Source organism: Mustela putorius, unplaced genomic scaffold (genome assembly GCF_011764305.1).
Source record: "Mustela putorius furo isolate JIRA1106 unplaced genomic scaffold, ASM1176430v1.1 tig00003858_pilon_pilon_pilon, whole genome shotgun sequence".
In the NCBI taxonomy this organism is placed as follows: Eukaryota; Metazoa; Chordata; class Mammalia; order Carnivora; family Mustelidae; genus Mustela; species Mustela putorius.
The window spans coordinates 45,537,957-45,557,023 of record NW_025422010.1 but is presented as its reverse complement, the minus strand read 5'-3'; the positions used below and the strand labels follow the sequence as shown (position 1 = coordinate 45,557,023).

The window sequence follows — 19,067 nt, the reverse complement described above, 5'->3', positions numbered from 1 at the left end:
ACAAAAAGCTACTAACAATTTCGAGTGAAATTTTCATGAGGAAAATTGAGGAAATTTTAATTTAATTAAATGAGGAAATTTAGGGACTACCCATCTAATATTTCCCCAGTGAAGCCTTGCTTGACCACCCTGACCTATTGATCAGAACATCCCTTCCAACCAGGGAAAGGGGTTGTTAATAATCATCCTCTCTGACATCTGTAGTGAGGGTTTGACATGCTGTATATATTAATGAGTAGGTCACTCGGAAATCTAGCCAAATTTCCTTGAACTACTGTATTTTAGCTTAAAATTTTTTATTTTGCATTTTATTCTAGAATATACCTGCGTAATCTCTCTCACCAAAACACACCTAGAAATTCTAGATTAAGTATAAAAAAGTCTACATATATACATAAAATCCCAATATCAAAAGAGGTCTTAATATTTATTCAGATGGCCTATTGAGCATTATTTATATGTATGTCTAACTAACAAAGTGATCTTGAAAACAAGAATGCCTTTGGAATGAGAAATTCACCAAGTGAAGGCACTTACTCAACCCTTTAACTTATTAGAAGAGTTCTTCCTTAGATTGCACTGAATATGCTTTACTGTAGTATGTTTGCAGATAAGCTTAGTTTTATACAGCAGGGATTAAAAAAAAACTAAATTCCCCTCTTAAAATATTTTTACCCAAATCTTCTGAATCTACATTTTGTCTTCTGAAACCTGTATCAACAGGATTAAACCTATGACATTCTACTATATCTAGATAAATATAAGATGCAGTGATAGGCAAAACCAGACATTTTGGCTTTTCAGAGAGGCATTCTGGATATTACCTTCAGAATTCTAGGTTGCAAATATTCCTGCTTCTTTGTTGTGAGGGATACTTGCCTGGGCAAGTTTTAGATGTACTGGAAGCTCTCTTAATCTCAATTTCCCATATAAAATAATTAAGAAATCATTGTTTTTCCATCTTATAAAGTTCTTTTGAGAATCAAATGACAAACTGCTTTTCTAAAATAGTTTCTATAATTAAACATTTAATGGATATAAAGATAACATTGGCAAATGACTTTCTGGCTTGATTTTCACATACTCTATGATTTGGCCACAGAATGCATTATTACTTCCAGTCTAGGGATAAAGATACTAAGGATCAGAGAAATTAAGCAAGGTTACTACGTGGAGCTATAATCAAAACCTGGATGCTCTTGGGTGAACACCCTTGGTTCTGTCCTATCTCCTGTTGGGACCCCAGAAACATTCTCCTCAGAGACCTACCTGGCCCAGGCTGGGGCCTAAGAGGGACATCAGTAACAAACATAAAGCCCTGCAGATATGCAAGGAATTTTTGTCTAAAATGATTATATCCAGAATTGAAAAATAAACAGGCAGGGAGGAAAGAATCCATGATTCTATAATTTTAAAAATGGATCAACCTAAGAGTTCAGTAAAACTTCAAATTCAGTGTAGAATTAAGTTTTTCTCTCACTTAGAAAAAAGTATTACCATTGGAAAGAGGAGGTGTCTTCAAAAGTTGTAAAAATATATGTTTATAAAAAATAAAAAATTATATATAAAAAAAAGTTGTAATAATGATCACCATGAACAATCAAGTTTTTGAGACACAAACCTGGATAGCTGATATCTAAAAATCTTTCAAAACAGTATCTATTATCTATCTATTATCTATCTATCTATCTATCCATCTATCTATTCATTCATTCACTGAAGGTGGGGTAAAGGGAAATCTGTTTGGAATCAAAAGCTTTTTTTGTGTGTGTATTTCTAAAAGTCATTTCCCGGGATGTGTTTCCTGTGTTGGGCAAGTAGAAAATTTAAATAGCATTTTTTAAAGAAATAGGTAGGAAAGCTTTGATTTAATTTCTTCTAGAGTTATGCAGCTCCTTTAGCTGTGAAGCTAATAGTCAATTTTTATTATCCAACAGATACCTTTTTCAATTGTGCATTATTCCACTTTATTTATTCCATTTTGTGTATCCCTTTATACATACAAAATCACACATTCATTGTCTGTGGTTGGCAACACATTACCTACGGTTTAAGAGCTAGGAGTATAGGTTTTCAATTCAGGCTAAATATTAGTTTTACTCCACCGCTCATGAGGTATGTGACCTTGAAAACCTTGCTTCTCCTCCCTCTTTGTCTAAGTGTCCTCATTAATAAAATGGGAATATATATATAAATTGTTACAAAGACTAAATTTGAAAAAAAATATATAAACTGTTTTTCCTATAGAGGTTTTCCAGCTTGGCCAAGGAATATTAATACACCAAAAAATGGACATATTTGCTGTATACATTTTGATGAGTTTGGACATATGCAAACATCCATGAGACCCTTACTACAACCACGGTAATAAACATAACCACCACTTCCAAAAGATTACTCATATTCTTTTTCTTTTTTTGTAATGGTAGAAGCACTTAGCATGAGATCTACTTTCGTAACAATTTTTAAGTGCACAATCCAGTATTGTTTTATAGCAAAACTCTAGAATTTATTCATGTTGTATAGCTGTCACTTTATACTCATTGAACAACTCCATTTTACCCTCCCCTTCTCCATTGGCAACCACCATTCTATTCTCTGCTTTCATGAGTTTGACTATTTTAAATGGCTCATATAAAAAAATCATGCAGTATTTGTCCTTCTGTGACTGACTTATTTCACTTAGCATGTCTTCCAGGTCCATCTATGTTATTGCAAATAGCAGGCTTTCCTTATTTTATTTAAGACTGAATAATATTTCATTGTGTATCTATTTTTACCACATTTTCTTTATCCATTTGTCTGTCAATGGACATTTGAATTGTCTGTCTTGGCTGTTGTGAATAGTGCTACAACGAACATGTGAATGTAGATAACTCTTCTACATCCTGATTTTAATTCTTTTGGATATGTTCCCAGATGCCAGATAGGTAGATCATATGGCAGTTCTATTTTTAATTTTTTGAAGAAACTCCATACTGTTTTCAACATAGTGGCTGTTGTCAAATTTCATGTTGGTATTATTACTGTTGTAAATGTTAAAGTTAGTTTTAATACCAATTATCAATTACAGATTCATATGATAGTCAGAGTCATTCATAATACAGTGAGTTAAAGATGACAATATTTTGTAGTACAAGGGGTACATAACTAGGACCTGAAATGCCTACAGTCTGGTTGGTAGATCTTAACAACGTCACTCTTCAGATCTGTTACCTCTTCTGCAAAACAAGGGCCATGCATGAGATGAATGGTGTGTTTGCCACTCTGTTTTACAGGGACTCTAGATCAATCTCAATGTGCGTGTGTGTATGTGAGAGTGGGCGTGTGTGTGTATGTTTGTGCCTGTGTGGTTGCATGCTTGTGCCTGAGTGTTTCCTAGATGATTCTAAGTATAATTTGGTGTAAGTAGCAATGCTTTTCTTAGCTGTGAAAAAATGTATTGTTGAAAGCAGATTGTCTTCTGCCTGTTTCTAACCCCAATACTAAGTGCCTTCAAGCTCTGTATTTCTGTTCTCTTTCTAATTTCATATGACTTATGGTTAGAGATGGTACATTATTCAAAGAATCTAATGTTAATCTTGTTGTGAAAGTCTATGCTATTGTCTCATTTTTCAGTCCATAAAATACCAATGCATGTTTATCATTATGTTTATTCTATATTGGCCATGAAACACAAGAAAACTCTTATATTCAATTCCAAATAACCTTCTCTGAAAGGCACTCAAAAATTAAAAACAACACTTTAAAATTTAGTTGACATGGGATCTCACAATGAAGTTGATAACAGTGATTTATAATCCTTGCTATAACTGAATTACTTTGTTATTGCAGATGCTTCATTATCCTAGTAAAAAACACACATAACAAAAAACACCTAACAGAAAGAGGACTGTAAAAAAAAAAAAAAGTTTGAGTCTCTAGACCTGAATATTCAAGCATTCTGACATTTCCAATTTTCTAACAGACAAATCAATATATCCACATATCTTAAAGGTATTGGAAACATGGGGTCAAATCTTCTACATTCTAAAGTACTGCAGAATCATACAAAAAATCAATTACTTCTGCAAACTAAAAATTGCATAAATTAGTAAACATATCCTGGGGACAAGTCAAAACCACAACCAATCTACCAGTGTGTAGTACTTTCTGGCTCCTTGATGCTTTGTAGTACAGAAGACATTTCTGCATCTAGAAAAGCAACAGGCATTACCGAAGTTGGGTTCCACTTCAGGGGAGAGCAAGGCAGAGGCTCTGCAAAACTTGTTTTTAATGTTTTAAGGATATGAGGCTATTCTATGAAGACTTTTATTTCTTCACTTCAAATGAAAAATAGAGTCTGTGTGACTATGTTTTACAATATCATATAACCTTACAAATATAACTGCCCAGATTGTTTATCTTCCCAAATTCACTTTATAATTATTGAAATGAAGAAGGAACAGTATGAATGAAGGATTCAAATTTGGAGTTCAGATTCATACAAATATATACAGATGGGACTGGGCATTTGTGAGCTATTCCAATAGCAAGCTAATTAATCCATCCTATTTCTTTGCTTTTGACCAGAATGGTATTAAACCAGATGGGTAATGGGTTATATTTCATGCTAATTAAAAACTCTAATTGTCCCATATATTTTAGAAGAATAAAATACTGGACTGGATTATTTATTTTTGAATAAACTTTATTAGAGAATATAATTGTCCTCAAGAATTGTCCTCAAGATTGTCCTCAAGAAGAAAAATAAAAGGAGTCTATAGTGAGTTGAGGAGTATTCACTTCAAAATTCATGTATACTTGGAACTTCAGAATGTGAACTTACTTGGAAACAGGATCTTTATAAATAAAATTAGTCAAGGATCTTGAGATCCTGGATTTATAGTGGGGTCTATCCAATGACTGGTGTTCTTATGCAGAGATAGGAAGGCATATCTATAAGCCAAAGAATGACAAGAATTGCCAGCAACCAGCACAGGTGAGGAGAGAAACATGGATGAGTTTTCCTTCAGAAACTTCAGAAGGAACCATCCTTGACGACGCCTTTATTACAAACTTTTTGCCTTTTTCTTTTTTTAATGATTTCACTTTCTATAGAGTAAAGATCCTAAAAGTTTGTATATTTAGGGAGTCAGAATCTTTGATAATACTGAGTTGAATGGGGACGCCTGGGTGGCTCAGTTAAGCTGCTGCCTTTGACTCAGGTCATGATCTCGGGGTCCTGGGATCAAGTTCCACATCAGGGTCCTTGTCCAGCAGGGAGCCTGCTTCTCTCTCTGCCTCTGCCTGCCACTCTGTCTGCTTGTGCTCTCTCATGACAAATAAATAAATAAAATCTCTAAAAAAAATACTGAGTTGAATGTATTAAATTCCATTTGCCACAAATATCATAATTACTAAACATTTCATACCAGCAGTTTCTCTAGGCTGTGGGGCTACTATTCTTTATTTTCTGGACCACTTGTCATTTAGCTGTTCAGTGGACATGGAATTGGCTTCCGTGGTAGGAATTTTCAATTTTGGTATGATATGACATGACATATGATATGACATAATATAACACTAGAGTCTTGAATTTTTTCATTTTATATATACAATTTTAAAAATACATATTTTATTGTTATGTAAATAACAATCACTATCAATATTTTGGTATATATATTACTGTAAATACTTTTCTACCAATTCATTTTTTATTTATAAATATGGGCTTATACATTAATGTTGATTTAGAGTTTAGTTATTCACATAACAGTATGTTTTAAATATTTAACATGTTACTTAATAGTTTTACATTATATCATTTGCAATAGATCTACAGTATTCCATGACATGATCTTGATGAAATATTTTAGGAAACTGCCTATATTTGGATACTTGAATTCTTTTTTCCTATAATTGGGTATTAAAGTAACAGTGCAATGAACTTATTTATAGTTAAAAACTTCACAGAAAATATGGTTCAGAATTGGAATAAATTCTTAGTAGAAAACTATATCTATGAAGATCTCTGTCTCTTTCTCTCTCCCATTCTCTCTCTCACACATACATATTTACACCTGTGTATAACACATATCTCCACATTGCTTTCCAGAGAGATTCCAGAATCTTCTGGCCCATAGAAGTATATGAGTATTCATTATTTCTCTCAGATGCTTTCCAGAACAAGGTATCATCATTCATTTATATCTTTATTACTTTAATCAAAGGAAAATGCTAACTCATTTTTGTTTCAGTTTGCATTTCTCTACTAATGCGTTTGAACATTTTATCATGCGTATTGGCTTTTTATAGTTCTATAAATTGAGTACCCAATCCTTAGTTTTTCAATCAGAACATTCATCCTTTATATAATTATTCTATAAAATTTTTAAAAATATTTTTGACCTTTTCCTTTTGAGAAGAAAAATTTAAAAAAAAAGCTTCAGGACTTCAAATGTCAATAGCTACTAAAAACTAAGGCATGGTGCTTGCTCCAGTAGCATGTACACTAAAACCGGAGTGATACAGAGGAGATTAGCACAGCTTCTGTACAAGGATGACTTACAAATTATGGAAGCATTCCACATTTTGTATGATACAGATCAAAATTTTTAGAAAGTAGATCCTAGGAGTTTTCATCACAAGGAAATTTTTTTCTTTTTCTTTTTGTTGTATCTATCTGAGATAATGGCTGCTAACTAAACTGACAGTGCAATCATTTCACAATAAACAAAAGTCAAAGCATTGCATTGTATACCTTAAACTTATACAGAGACGTATGACAATTATACGACAATAAAATTGGGGTGCTTGGATACAATTATCCTTAGAGGCTCTTCTTCTAGTCTAGTATTATATCTTGGGAATTATACTTAAAACTTTCAGCAAGATTTTTTCAATCTTGGTGATTTCTTTCAAAATATCAACTTCGGTTATTGTTACCTTCTTCCTGTAATTTCATCAGGAAAAAAGACTTAGGGTCTTGGCTTTTCTTAAGCTTTTTAAATGATGTGGTAGAGTGTCATAACTTCTGCTTAGAGACAATAATACGTGCTCAAGAGATTTTGTCCAGATATAAAACAAGTAATGTGATTTTTGACAATCTACCTTGGAAGAATTCTCACCATTATGCTAAAATTTTATAGGCATAAAAGGGAAAAAAAAACAAACAAACTGATGGAAAAAAGCAGGTTTTGATCAAGTCTCAGCTTGTGGGCTGAACAAGCAGCTTAAAATGTATGGGGCATGTGTGTGTGTGTGTGTGTGTGTGTGTGTACACACTATGATTTCAAATGAAAATGTATTGAGTATTTGGAATAGAGAAAGGAGTAAATAAGGGGTTATTTTCACCTTTTCTCACTTGCAATGATAGTTTACTTTATCTATTAGCTGTAAGTTATGAATTCCAATTTGTATATTTTCCTGGACCCAGTTTATGCGCCATTCCAGAGCTGCTCAACTTCACCCAGCAGTTCCTATCACAAGCCACTGCTATATGCTTTGCTTCCCAAGTCCCTGGCAATAGCTCATGCTCTTCTTAGAGCTATAAGGCCGCGTTGAGTACCATTGCTACCTTAAACCAAGCAACCACCATATAAAGTACTCACTGACAAGGAGAGAACTCCATATTTGCATACTCACCAGGTGCTCTGACTTCTCAGATGCTGTTTGGAGATACAGAATGGATAATAGCCTATTGGCAAACTTTGACCAATGACAGGCTTCCTATCCAGCCACAGACTGTGATACATAGTGCTTCCTGTGGCCTCTGAGGAGACACCCCGGGAGGCCAAGTGAAGTCTGTTTACTCTAAACTTGTGGCCAGCTCAATGATATGTCACCATCATTGATTCCTCATCTCCCTTTCTCCCTTTCTTTCTTCCCTCACTGGTGCTTTCCTGGGCTTTCACCCCCTGAGAGGCATTATGGTGAAAGCATACCTCAGGCTCTGTTTTCTGGGAACCTGGCCTGACATAAATTAAAGGTTTTAATAGTTAAAATTAAATTAACACATGATTATTAATTTTATAAAATAAAATGCATGTTCTTCAACTACAGCACAGAAACTGGGTCCAGTTTTCATAAAGAAGCTTTATTTACTATGAGTTACACCAATATTGCTACGAAAGTGAATTTACTTTTATGTTTATGGAAAGTAGAACAGTCTTTATTTCCCAAACTACACTTCTCCACATTTTCCAACCCCATCCTCACTGCTGGAGATTAGGGGAAGAGAGATCAAAGTAACTTAAACTTGGGACCATTTGATTAGATGGTTTTTTAAGGTTATTAGTTAAAAAGTGAAAAATTATTTGACAAGAGAAGCTGTTATTGAATCAGCAATGCTGAGAAGCTAATGTGGATAAAAAAAAAATTGATACATTTATTAAGATCATGATCCAGAGGCAAAATATGTTCTGAAAACATTATAGAGAATATCATGTTAAGAATATAAAGCTTATTCTTGTTCAGACCCATAAATGTCACCTGTCAGGAAAAACAACAACAACAACAAAAAATGTTCCCTTGAAGTGAGAGTATATTTTATTTCTAAAGCATTTAGTTCATCAAAACCTTGCAACATTACACCATGAGAACACTGACCTGTGAAAAGGTACCAGAGGTTGTTGGGCTCCAATGTTTCCATCTCACCCCTGCGGGTCGTCTTTCTGTGTCGAATTTTATAGCCAGTAATAAATCCATTTTGTGTGCCTGATGGAGGAGGCAGCCAGCTTACTTTGATACTCTGCAAAATAATAGATGCAAATTAAAACATTGGAGAGAGTAAGGGCGACAGGATGGGGTCAAAGAAATGACCCAAACCTAAGTGTGAATAAAGTAGAGAGGCAAGAAGTGCTAGGGATTACCCCACAGAACCAAATTAAAGCCATTCTTACTATCTGACAGTATTCCTCTTCGTATGATTTTGACAAAAATATATAATTCGACTGATTACATGTATTATCGCCTCTTCTTTGTAAATGCCACTAAAATGACAGTAAAATATTCTAAAGGGTATAAACCTATAAGGAAATAGAGAATAGGAGTCTAATGGATAAGAGATGTTAACAAATATTTAAGAGGTGCAAACTTAGAGAGAAATGTGGTGGCTGAGTCAAAGGAGAAAGATGAAACCTAAATTACCCCTTAAGAGATATTAGTGAAAAATAAGGTGATTTACATGACAAAGTTCAGAGAGGACTAGAAATTGTTGTTTCCTAAGTACCTTGAAAGACAAGACTGAAGCATGGTGCTGAAATAAAAGATGGATTGAGAATCCTACTCCCATTCAGTAAAATCAATCTACTAATTCAGTGATCTGGAAGTAGCTGGCAGTTTTATTCTCTAGGGATATTGAAACAGAATCCACAGATTCAGAGATAGGAGGCAGAGGAGAGTTGAGATGAGGGCAAGGGACTTATTTTTGACTTATTAAGTCAAAGACACCCAAGTCTTCTTTGTTCCTCTGAAGTCAGAGCAGTGAAAAGCAGGTGTATATTTCCCAGGCAGAATATCAGGTAATAACTCTCTATAGAGAATTTTAAGTTAGCTTCTAGAGAAAACAACAGTCAGATTTCTGATTAATCCCCCAATAATGAGGTTCCCACTTAATAACCCAACTTGTGCACTAGAATTTGCATGTTGCAATCAACTTTTTAGTACCTATTTAATTTTAATGTAAACCAAAAATTTAAGACTATCAGACATTTAGAAAAATGCCTTTACTATAAAAGAGGAAAAAATACATAAGAACATAATGGCCCTTGAAGGAAACAGCACTGATGCTTAGAGCAGAGAAAGGATCTAAAAACCTATCATTAATACCCAGATAATCTAAAGGAAGACAGTGCATCTGTGAAAGGAATAAAAATACAGAAAATATAAAAGATTCTTTTAAAATATTATGATATTTGTAATTTGGTTGCATCAGTTAAATATTCAGCAAATAAACTGGAAGATAAATTAAAAGAAATCTCGTGGTGAATAATCTTTTTAATGTACTGTTGAATCCTATTGGCTAGTATTTTGTTGAGTATTTTCGCATCTGTGTTCATCAGGATATTGGTCTATAGCTCTCTTTTTTGGTGGGATCCTTGTCTGGTTTTGGGATCAAGGTGATGCTGGCCTCATAAAAAGAAATCTCCTAAAATTTAGTGGGTTAAAAAAGATGAACATAGAATTTTTGAGAGAAAATAAAAAAGAGGTTTAGTCCATAATTTCCAACATCCAACTAATAAGATGAAATAATGAAAAAAAAAAATAGGAAAAATAGAAGGCAGAAAATTACTGAAGAACAAAAACAAAAACAAGAACTCTCCCCTGAAATAAAAAACTTACAGAACTAGAAAATTTGAGACTTCAGTCTAAAAGGGATTATGGAATATCTGACATCATGCATGAAAAAAAAAAAAACTACATTAAGGCACATTACTGTGAAACTCTACAGCCTCATGGGGAAAGAGGATTAAAAAGTTTCCAGAATGGAGGACAAAAAGCAGGTCCCATAAAAAAGGACGGAGTAAAAACAGTAAGGAGTAGGATTTCTCAACATTTAAAGTTAGAAACAACAGACCAGTACTTACAAAATTCTAATCCTAAAGTATTTTAAACCTGGACTTCCAAGGCTATACAAACAAACAACTGTAAGGAAAATATAATACAAGTATAAGAATATATGCTTATATAAGTACAACTATAGGGACTTTTCAGAAATACAAGGTTTCAACAATATCCATCTCCATTCCCTTTATCAGGAGACTAATGAGAGTGTGCTTTGGGAAAATGAGAGCAAACAGAAGGAAAAAGGTAAGAAATCCAAGAAATGGAGAATCTAAAACAGAAAAAAGGAATTCTCAGGAATTCAGTAAAAAAAAATTAATATAAGATTGGAAATAATAAGACGTAAGCTCAAAAGAGTACATACTATACAATTTCATTATATAAAGTTCAAGAATAGGCAAAACTAATTCATAGTTATACAAAGCAGACCAGCAGTTGCTGCTCATGGTAGTTGTACTGGGGGAATGACTGGCTATGGGAAGAAAGAGACTTTTCAGCGTGATGGAAATATTCTGCATCTTTATTTCACGTTTGTTACATGGGTGGATATAATTGTCAAAATATATCATTATGGGGTCAATTGAGCCCCTGTTCTAAATTCAAAAGTTTTAATCCCCAATACCTCAGAATTTGAGTGTATTTGGACGTAGGGACTTTGAAGAAATTACTAAGCTAAATGAGGCCAATTAGCATGAGACCTAATCCAATATGACTAATGTCATTTTAAAAAATGGAGATTAATGGGGCACCTGGGTGGCTCAGTAGGTTAAAGCCTCTGCCTTTGGCTCAGGTCACGATCTCAGGGTCCTGGGCTCGAGCTCCATATCGGGCAGGGAGCCTGCTTCCTTCTCTCTTTGCCTGCCTCTCTGCCTACTTGTGATTTCTCTTACTTTGTGTCAAATAAATAAATAAAATATTAAGAAATAAAAAAGAATTAGAGATTCAGAGACACACACAGAAGAAGACAATGTAAAGAGTGGAAGAAGAGAGTCATTTGTAAGTCAAGGAGAGAGGGCTCGGGAGAAAAAACTCTCCTGATACCTTGAACTTTGACTTCCAGCCTCCAGAGCTCTAAGAAAATGAGTAGCTGGGTTTGTTTAGGTTTCCTCATCTGTGGGGTTTGCTATGGAAGTTCCAGTGAAATAATACAATCATAGAAATAAACACTGAAGATTTGTGCACTTCACTTTAATTAATTATGCCTCTGAGCAGAAGAAGGACTAGAATGAAAATGAAGAGGAGGAGAAAGAAGGGAAGAAGGGTGAAGGGGACTAGGGATGGACATGTAGAAGAGTGCAAAGTGCTGACATAAAAATAAAACAGCAGGTGAGGTCTAAAAGTGGTGAATTAAAGCAAAGAAATTGAGGAACAGCTACCTGAGGACATTGTTGAAAAACATGAAGGTAAATTCCAGAAAAGAAAGAGTGACACACACACACACACACACACACACACACACACACAAATAAGAGTGACGAACATGGGGGTCTGGAGGGAATGGGAGCAGGGTTTGGTAAGGGAAGAGTCTATTAGTTTTAGCTGCAAGCCTGTTTGAAAAAATAATGGGCATGTAACACTTTGATGAACATTTAAATTAATCATTTTTTAAGATTTTATTTATTTACTTATTTATTTGAGAGTTGTGGGGGGCAGAGGAAGAAGGAGAAAGAGAATCTTAAACGGACTCCGTGCTGAGCATGACGCCTGTCACGGGGCTTGATCTCACAACCCTGAGATCATGACTGAACTGAAATCAAGAGACGGATACTTAACCGACTGAACGAACTATCCAGGCCCCTAGATAAATTTTTAAAATAAACGTTTGTTGTTGTTCTTTTGAGGTGGTAGTAATGAATGACCGTCAGAAGCAGGTCAGACACAACGTCAGGGAATGGATTTCTGAGTCCCTGGCCCACAATGGATGGAAGACTTTGATACTGTTTCAATCATGTGGAAGTAGCAGACGTAGGGCACTATTCTCCAGGGGAACTGAAGTCCAAGCCCCTTCTTTTAGATTACTATAAATTAGCTATTGCTCTACAAATGAGTAAGTGCCTTTGTAAAAGGATTTAAAAAATTGTGTAAAGTCAGTTATTGGCTAAGCATTTTTAAAATGTCAATGACATGCCGGTCAATTGTCGTGACTTGCAGTAGCCATGTTCTATAACGTTGCCTCAAACACTGAATTTGTAAATATGGTAATACTACTCCTAGGGAAAATACAGATTTAGGTTCTTATGAGCCTCTGTTTACATTTTTGTCAATTCATCAATACATAACCTTGTTTTATGGGTGTTTCTGCTTAAAGACATCTTATCCAATATTGTTGACACATTAACATTGAACTCATGGCCAATAGCACTATAACTCATGCCAGAATAAAGTTTATCTAACACATGGATTTTTCTCCCTAAGGCACATCACAGTCTCTCTCAATAAGTGATTCTAAGTAGCACTTCAGTATTATGCTTGGGGAGAATTTTAAACAGTAAAATCACCAACAGAAAGCAAAAGTAAATGAATAAATGCAAAAGAAGAAAGTGGCATTTATCTGACCACAGGAAGGACACTTGGTTACAATACAAGAAGTTTCTCCTTGTTCAACCTCAACTGGGAATGTGTTCTTCTGGAGATTCCAATTGTTTCATTGTTCAGTGTGTGCACAAGTCTGCAAATGACTGGAAAAATATTGTGGGTATTGATTTGGGGTTACAAATACATTTTAGCAGGTAGGTGAATCTGCAAATTCAGACTTTGAAAATAATAAGGATCAAGTGTAAATATACAACAAATACATTTTAATAATTTTAGGGGAACTTACATGAATGGAATTAATATGATGATTTAAGTTAGAATATATCTGAAAGAGTATGACACTACTAAGGTCATTTATCTCATCCTCTACCCTTTAAATGTGACAAACTAAATGCCACTCTTAAAAATACTTGTTAACAATATTATGATTCCTTACTATAGACCTGGGAATGGTCTAAGAATCCTATATATCCAAGTCAGTTAGGGTTTTTTATCCTCACAATGACCCTGAGTTAAGGTCTGTTGCCACCATTTTTGTACAATCACATAGATTAGGACACGGAGAAGTAACATATATGAACCTATATGACCACCAAGTGATAGAGGCAGGATTTGAACTGAGATTATCTGATTTTGAAATTGGTATTCTTTACTATTTAATATTGCCTACCATGGGAGTTCAAGAGGCTGAGAGTCTAATTCATATAGTTATTATTCATTCAAAATATATTAACTGCCTCTTTGCTGTGTAGAAAACACTATCTTGGGACTATAGAAACATCCAGATAAGTCATGGTATATCCATTGTGGATGAGGATATAGACACAAAAGCTCAATGAAAATACAAACTGTTAAATACTAAAACAGAGAGGCCCAGAAAATACAATGGAAATACAAGAGAAGGAGAAATTAACTGTCTCATGTTGTCAAGAAAGACTTCACATATGAAACAAGAAAGACTTCAAATATGAGTAAAACTTTATGGAGGGGATAGAAAAGATATGTAAGACAAAGAGGATATTAAGAGGAAGCTCAAGATTTCATGACAATGTACAGCAGTACTTTCAAGTGAAGGTCAAGTAATCTCTTAATGGCTAGAGCCAATGGGACATATAGGACAATGTAATAGAAATGTAGATTGGAAAAAAGTTAAAAGTCTTCTGGAACATGCCAAGCAGACATATGTTTGATGAGTGTGCTCATTCACAGCGTTTGGCTAAAGAGACAAACTAGTGAAAAAATAGTAATATAATGTCTCTGGACCCCAAAGAATATATAGCCTTAAATACATATACACTTACCTATCCCTTTTCTCCACCCCTTCCCCACACATGTAAATGCATATACATGGATGTGTTGTTCTCAAGTGTTTTAGAAACTAGCAAAGAAACCCAGATTGGATGAAGAATCATACCTTATATTTACAATCCACTACTTATCTTACTTTTATTTTTCAATGCTTCAAGGTAGCCGTGACAGATATTATTACTATTTTACAATTTTACAAAAAAGGAAATTGAGGCACAGAGTTAAATGATGGACAGAAGTCATTTGTACTATCACAGAAAGATTATCTAATGTTTGAGCCTAATATTTTTATTATTTTACACTAAAATAATCATAGAACTTCTACTTGACAATTCTACTCACCTAAATGCCCCTACCTACAAAATATTCTTTTTTTTTTTTTAAGATTTTTATTTATTTGTTAGAGAGAGAGAGATAGAGAGCGCAAGCACAGGCAGACAGAGTGGCAGGCTAGAGGCAGAGGGAGAAGCAGCTCCCTGCCGAGCAAGGAGCCCCATATGGGACTCTATCCCAGGATGCTGGGGTCATGACCTGAGCTGAAGGCAGCCGCTTAACCAACTGAGCCACCCAGGCGTCCCCAAAATATTCTTGAAAGAAATAAAATCTGAATTTAAATAGTTTTAATACATCCAATCAGCTTCCCGTAAGTGGCCCTTGGCAAATCAAAAAGGGTTATTTTCTATAGACTACAGGTTTATTTTTTAAAGTCAAAAGTAAATTCAAATAGAAAATAAGAATACAAAAGAAGACATTAAACTTTGACCAAGAGGTAGAAGCTTATGATTTCCAGTTATTACTTTGCTGTGTATCTTTGTTGAGTGACCTCTTTTAAGTCTTATAAATGACCCTAATCCCAATGCACATATTGAAACAAGGAGAATGATTGTGCTTTAGTATGTCTACAAATCACTTGCTAAGCCCGGGGAACTTAATTATACTAATGATTACATGAGCAATACTTAGTTTATGACAGATAATAATTTTTCTTGATCATATTTGAGGATTTTCAGTGATTGTATAAATTATTCCCACATAGCCAATACCTTAATATCGATGTCTAGCAGAAATTAATTAATAGAATCAGTTATACACTCTACATGCCTGGAGACAAAGCCCCTCAATGGTTATCATTCATCTTTGGAAGTAATTTCGTCACTTGTATTCATTCTCATAGATGGGCAGCAGCTAAGTTTATTAACAATTTTTATGCTTTTCATTGGTTTCAAGCAAGAACCAGCAGATGGCAAAGTCTCAAATGGTCAAATTCTTTCCTTGCAGGTTCTCCTTCTGCAGATGTGGCTGGATGTCCTAAATTATATTGTTTTAGAACGTTCGTTGAAAGTATTCAGTAAATTTTTCATATTCAATGGCATAACATATCTTATTTTCTGTATAGGATTTGTTGTCAGTGCTTAGTAGGTCAGACTTCATTGCCTGTTCCCCCTAACGCTGTCACTGTTATGGGAACATTCTTGTACCTAGTCTTCATGGGTAAGCCTGGTAATTATTTTTATTAAAATACTTAACACATGACCTTTGGCATTTGAAAAATCCATTTTAATAGCTGTGGCTTGACTTTTGGTTCTTTCATTACTTGAGAAGGTGAAATTGATCCTTTTCAATCTGTTGCCAGTGTTCTATCTTGAATCAAGGATTAATTTCACTTTTTTCTCCAGATTTGAAATAAAAGAAGAACTGTAAAATTCAGTTTCCCCAAATCCTTCTATCTCCTTTTTGATTATCATAAAAATGAATTTGTTTCCAAGTTAGCATGATAGAAGCAGTTAGGTTTACTGATTGAAAAGAAAAGATTTCCCTGGCCATTATTTTCTAACTTTTTAAGATAACCCTATTCCATTTGGTGATGTGGTATTATCCTTTTTATGGGCTCCACTAATTCCTTTCTTTACTTTTCTTTCACTCTAGCATATGAGTAGTAAGTAACAAAACAGAAAAAAAAAAAAACCCTGATATGCCTGCCACCCCAAATTTTTCTCTGAAGCCACATTTCATAAGCTCCTATTTTTAATTCCACATATCCCACGGGACACTGACCTTCTGCTTTACTCTCTCTAGAATGTACTGTACAGGAAGACGGGCCCCATTCCAAACATATTCAGGGATTGTAGGAAAGACTTTTTTTTTTTTTTAATGGTTTCATCTGGATAGTATTCCCATAGAAGGGAATTGAAGGGTGCCATTTGAAAGGAGGTCCTTCCAGCAAATAAGAATGCCTTGGCCAAAACAGCAGGAATCCAAGGATATTCACACTTAATTGAAAATAAGTTTTGAACTTTGCCCCTTATTTCTGTTCTGTATTTCTGGTGACTTGTTGAATCTCATGTTGCATGAAGAATGAAATATGCTTTCCATACTCATGACATCCTATACTTTTTTATTAAAGAGTGCCATCAGCACTTTTAAAGAACCTCTTTTTATTGTATCTCTCATCTATCTCTTTAGTTACATTCCCTCTGCCACTGCCCTAACTCAGACCTTAATTATGGCCCAGAATATTGCCACTGCTCACTAATTGATCCCCCTGCTTCCAGGTGTCCCCCTGCTAACACCCCTCTGCATTATCTTCCTTATCAGGTGATGGGCTGCTAAAGTTCTCCGAGTCGTTTTTCTCATCTGCAATATAAGAAAAACCTACCTTAAAGGGTTGTGGTGTGGATTAAAGCAGATGATGGGAACGTGCTTGGAACTTCAAGGGAGAGAAGGTGTTAAAAGAAAAGGAGTGAGGCAAGACGTTAAGAGTTTAAAAGACAGAGAGGGGGAAAATAAAGGCAGAAGTAGACAAAGGTCCGAAGCAAGACCCTGTCTATCAATAATGCTCCCCGAATGTGGACCTACTCACTTGGACACTGACTCAACAACTTTTCTTCTGCACGTGAACAACATCGAGAGAAAGAAGTTACCTAACAACACTTCTTAAAATCCTTTTCTTCCATGAATATTTACAGAGCAATTTACTCTGTAGAGTATGATTTACATTTCTTGGGGTAGCCCAAAGAACCTTCTGGCATAGGTGGAAAAGAAGAGATTGTGGAATACAATAGAGAGTAGAGGCATGTGGAAAAGTGAAGAAATGCTGTGTATATTTTTGGAGGTAGACTTGACAGGACACCGCGATTCACTGAATATCAGGTGTGAAGAAGGAAAAATCATCAATATTGACCCAAGTTTCTGGCATAAGCAACTCAGTAGATTATAATGCATTTACTGGGATAAGACTGAAAAACAATCCACTTTCAGAAAAAAAAGAAGTTTCCTAGACCTTCTCGTAGTATTAATAAATGACACCTCACAGAATGAAGCTGCCCATATTAATGATATTCCAGTTAATGCTGAGAAGGGCATGTTCTAATTTTATCACTTAGAATAAATGATATCTTAATAATATCCAAACTATTCAATAACAACATTTAATATTTAACCTTTGATATTTATCTTAATAGCTGGTAAATATTTTATTGGTGCTGAAATAAACTAAATTGAATTTCAAACTGGAATAGAACTTAATTCACTAATTAAAGAGTATTTTAAATTTTTTTTATGTATATAATTGGGTGAACAATTTCCAAAATGTGTTTTGGCTCTTTATAAACCTATACACTTAAAGGGACTAACCGAGTATGGATTTGATAAAATGTCAATAAAATATTATGAAGGTTTATATATATTTTTCCTGCAGTTATATACTGTTCTTGCAGATTGTTTTTACTTCATTATCATAAATAGCATGTTCACATGTTTTTTATTTCACTATCATAAATGTGCAATCTCTTGTGATAAGTGAAGTTAGAAAACTGGGTAGCATAATAAAATTGGTATTCTTGAGTTCATTTAGGCAACTGTTATCCAAAATGACATAAAGCCATGTTAGCAAGTACTTCATGTGACACATTTCCAGAGTGAAGTCTGTTAGTCAAGTCTAAGTTAAATATTTGTGCAATAATAAAAGTATGTTTATACACAAATTGAAAAATATTCCACTTTAAATAAAATGTTATGTCCTAAACTCAAAGAAACATTGCTTTTATTTAAAAAAATGAGAAAAGCTAGCCTGTTGTGATCTTGTTTGACGGCTTTGAAATGATAAGGACATTTTTCAATAGGTTAGCTTAGTTGTAAAATAGTCTTCCTTTTATCTCTGCCCTGGCGGCCTTTGGCTCCCCATAGAGAGTGCCAGCGGGTCTCCTCCCTGAGGATTAAACCCTACTTGACCTACTCTGAAAAATCCTATTCCTGGTTATGTTGTACTAAGCCACAGTGGGATTTTTTTTCCTCAGGCTGCTCAACTTCAAATCATATCGCAAATCCACTTTGAGTTGGGTCTTAGTTTTAGTGATTGGTTTTCTCCAGTCAGGAGGTAAGGATGCCGCATCTTTGTCAGTATTCTCTTACCTTGGTAATCTGTCTGGTTCTTCCAAAACACCCAAGAGTGAGTCCCCCAGCACCTCCTCTTTTGTGCATCTCTGAGGCTGGCCAACTTCCCCGACAATTGTTACTCATCTCTCTGAATCTAAGCACTCCCTGCTTTCATATTCTGAACTGCCCAAACCTCCTGATCTTCTGATTCAGTGCTTGGAAATTCTTGTCAGCCCTTTCTGACTGCACCCACTGGGTACAGCTTCGATTTACTGCTCTATTTTCTGGCTACTGTGACCAGTCTT

General features: G+C 34.8%; 1 protein-coding gene and 1 non-coding gene across 4 annotated transcripts in view; one reads left to right on the top strand and one right to left on the bottom strand.

Annotated features, from left to right (window-relative positions):
• DCC (DCC netrin 1 receptor) overlaps nucleotides 1-19,067 on the bottom strand; it is a 1,143,668-nt gene that overhangs the window by 186,355 nt on the left and 938,246 nt on the right. For all 3 annotated transcript variants that reach the window (XM_045065635.1, XM_045065634.1, XM_045065636.1), the window contains exon 13: nucleotides 8,590-8,731. In XM_045065635.1, the coding sequence (XP_044921570.1) occupies nucleotides 8,590-8,731 (142 nt within the window). The remainder of the gene's footprint in view (nucleotides 1-8,589; nucleotides 8,732-19,067) is intronic.
• LOC123387679 lies at nucleotides 6,470-6,576 on the top strand. Its single transcript, XR_006602190.1, has one exon. It is a non-coding gene; the product is annotated as a U6 spliceosomal RNA (small nuclear RNA).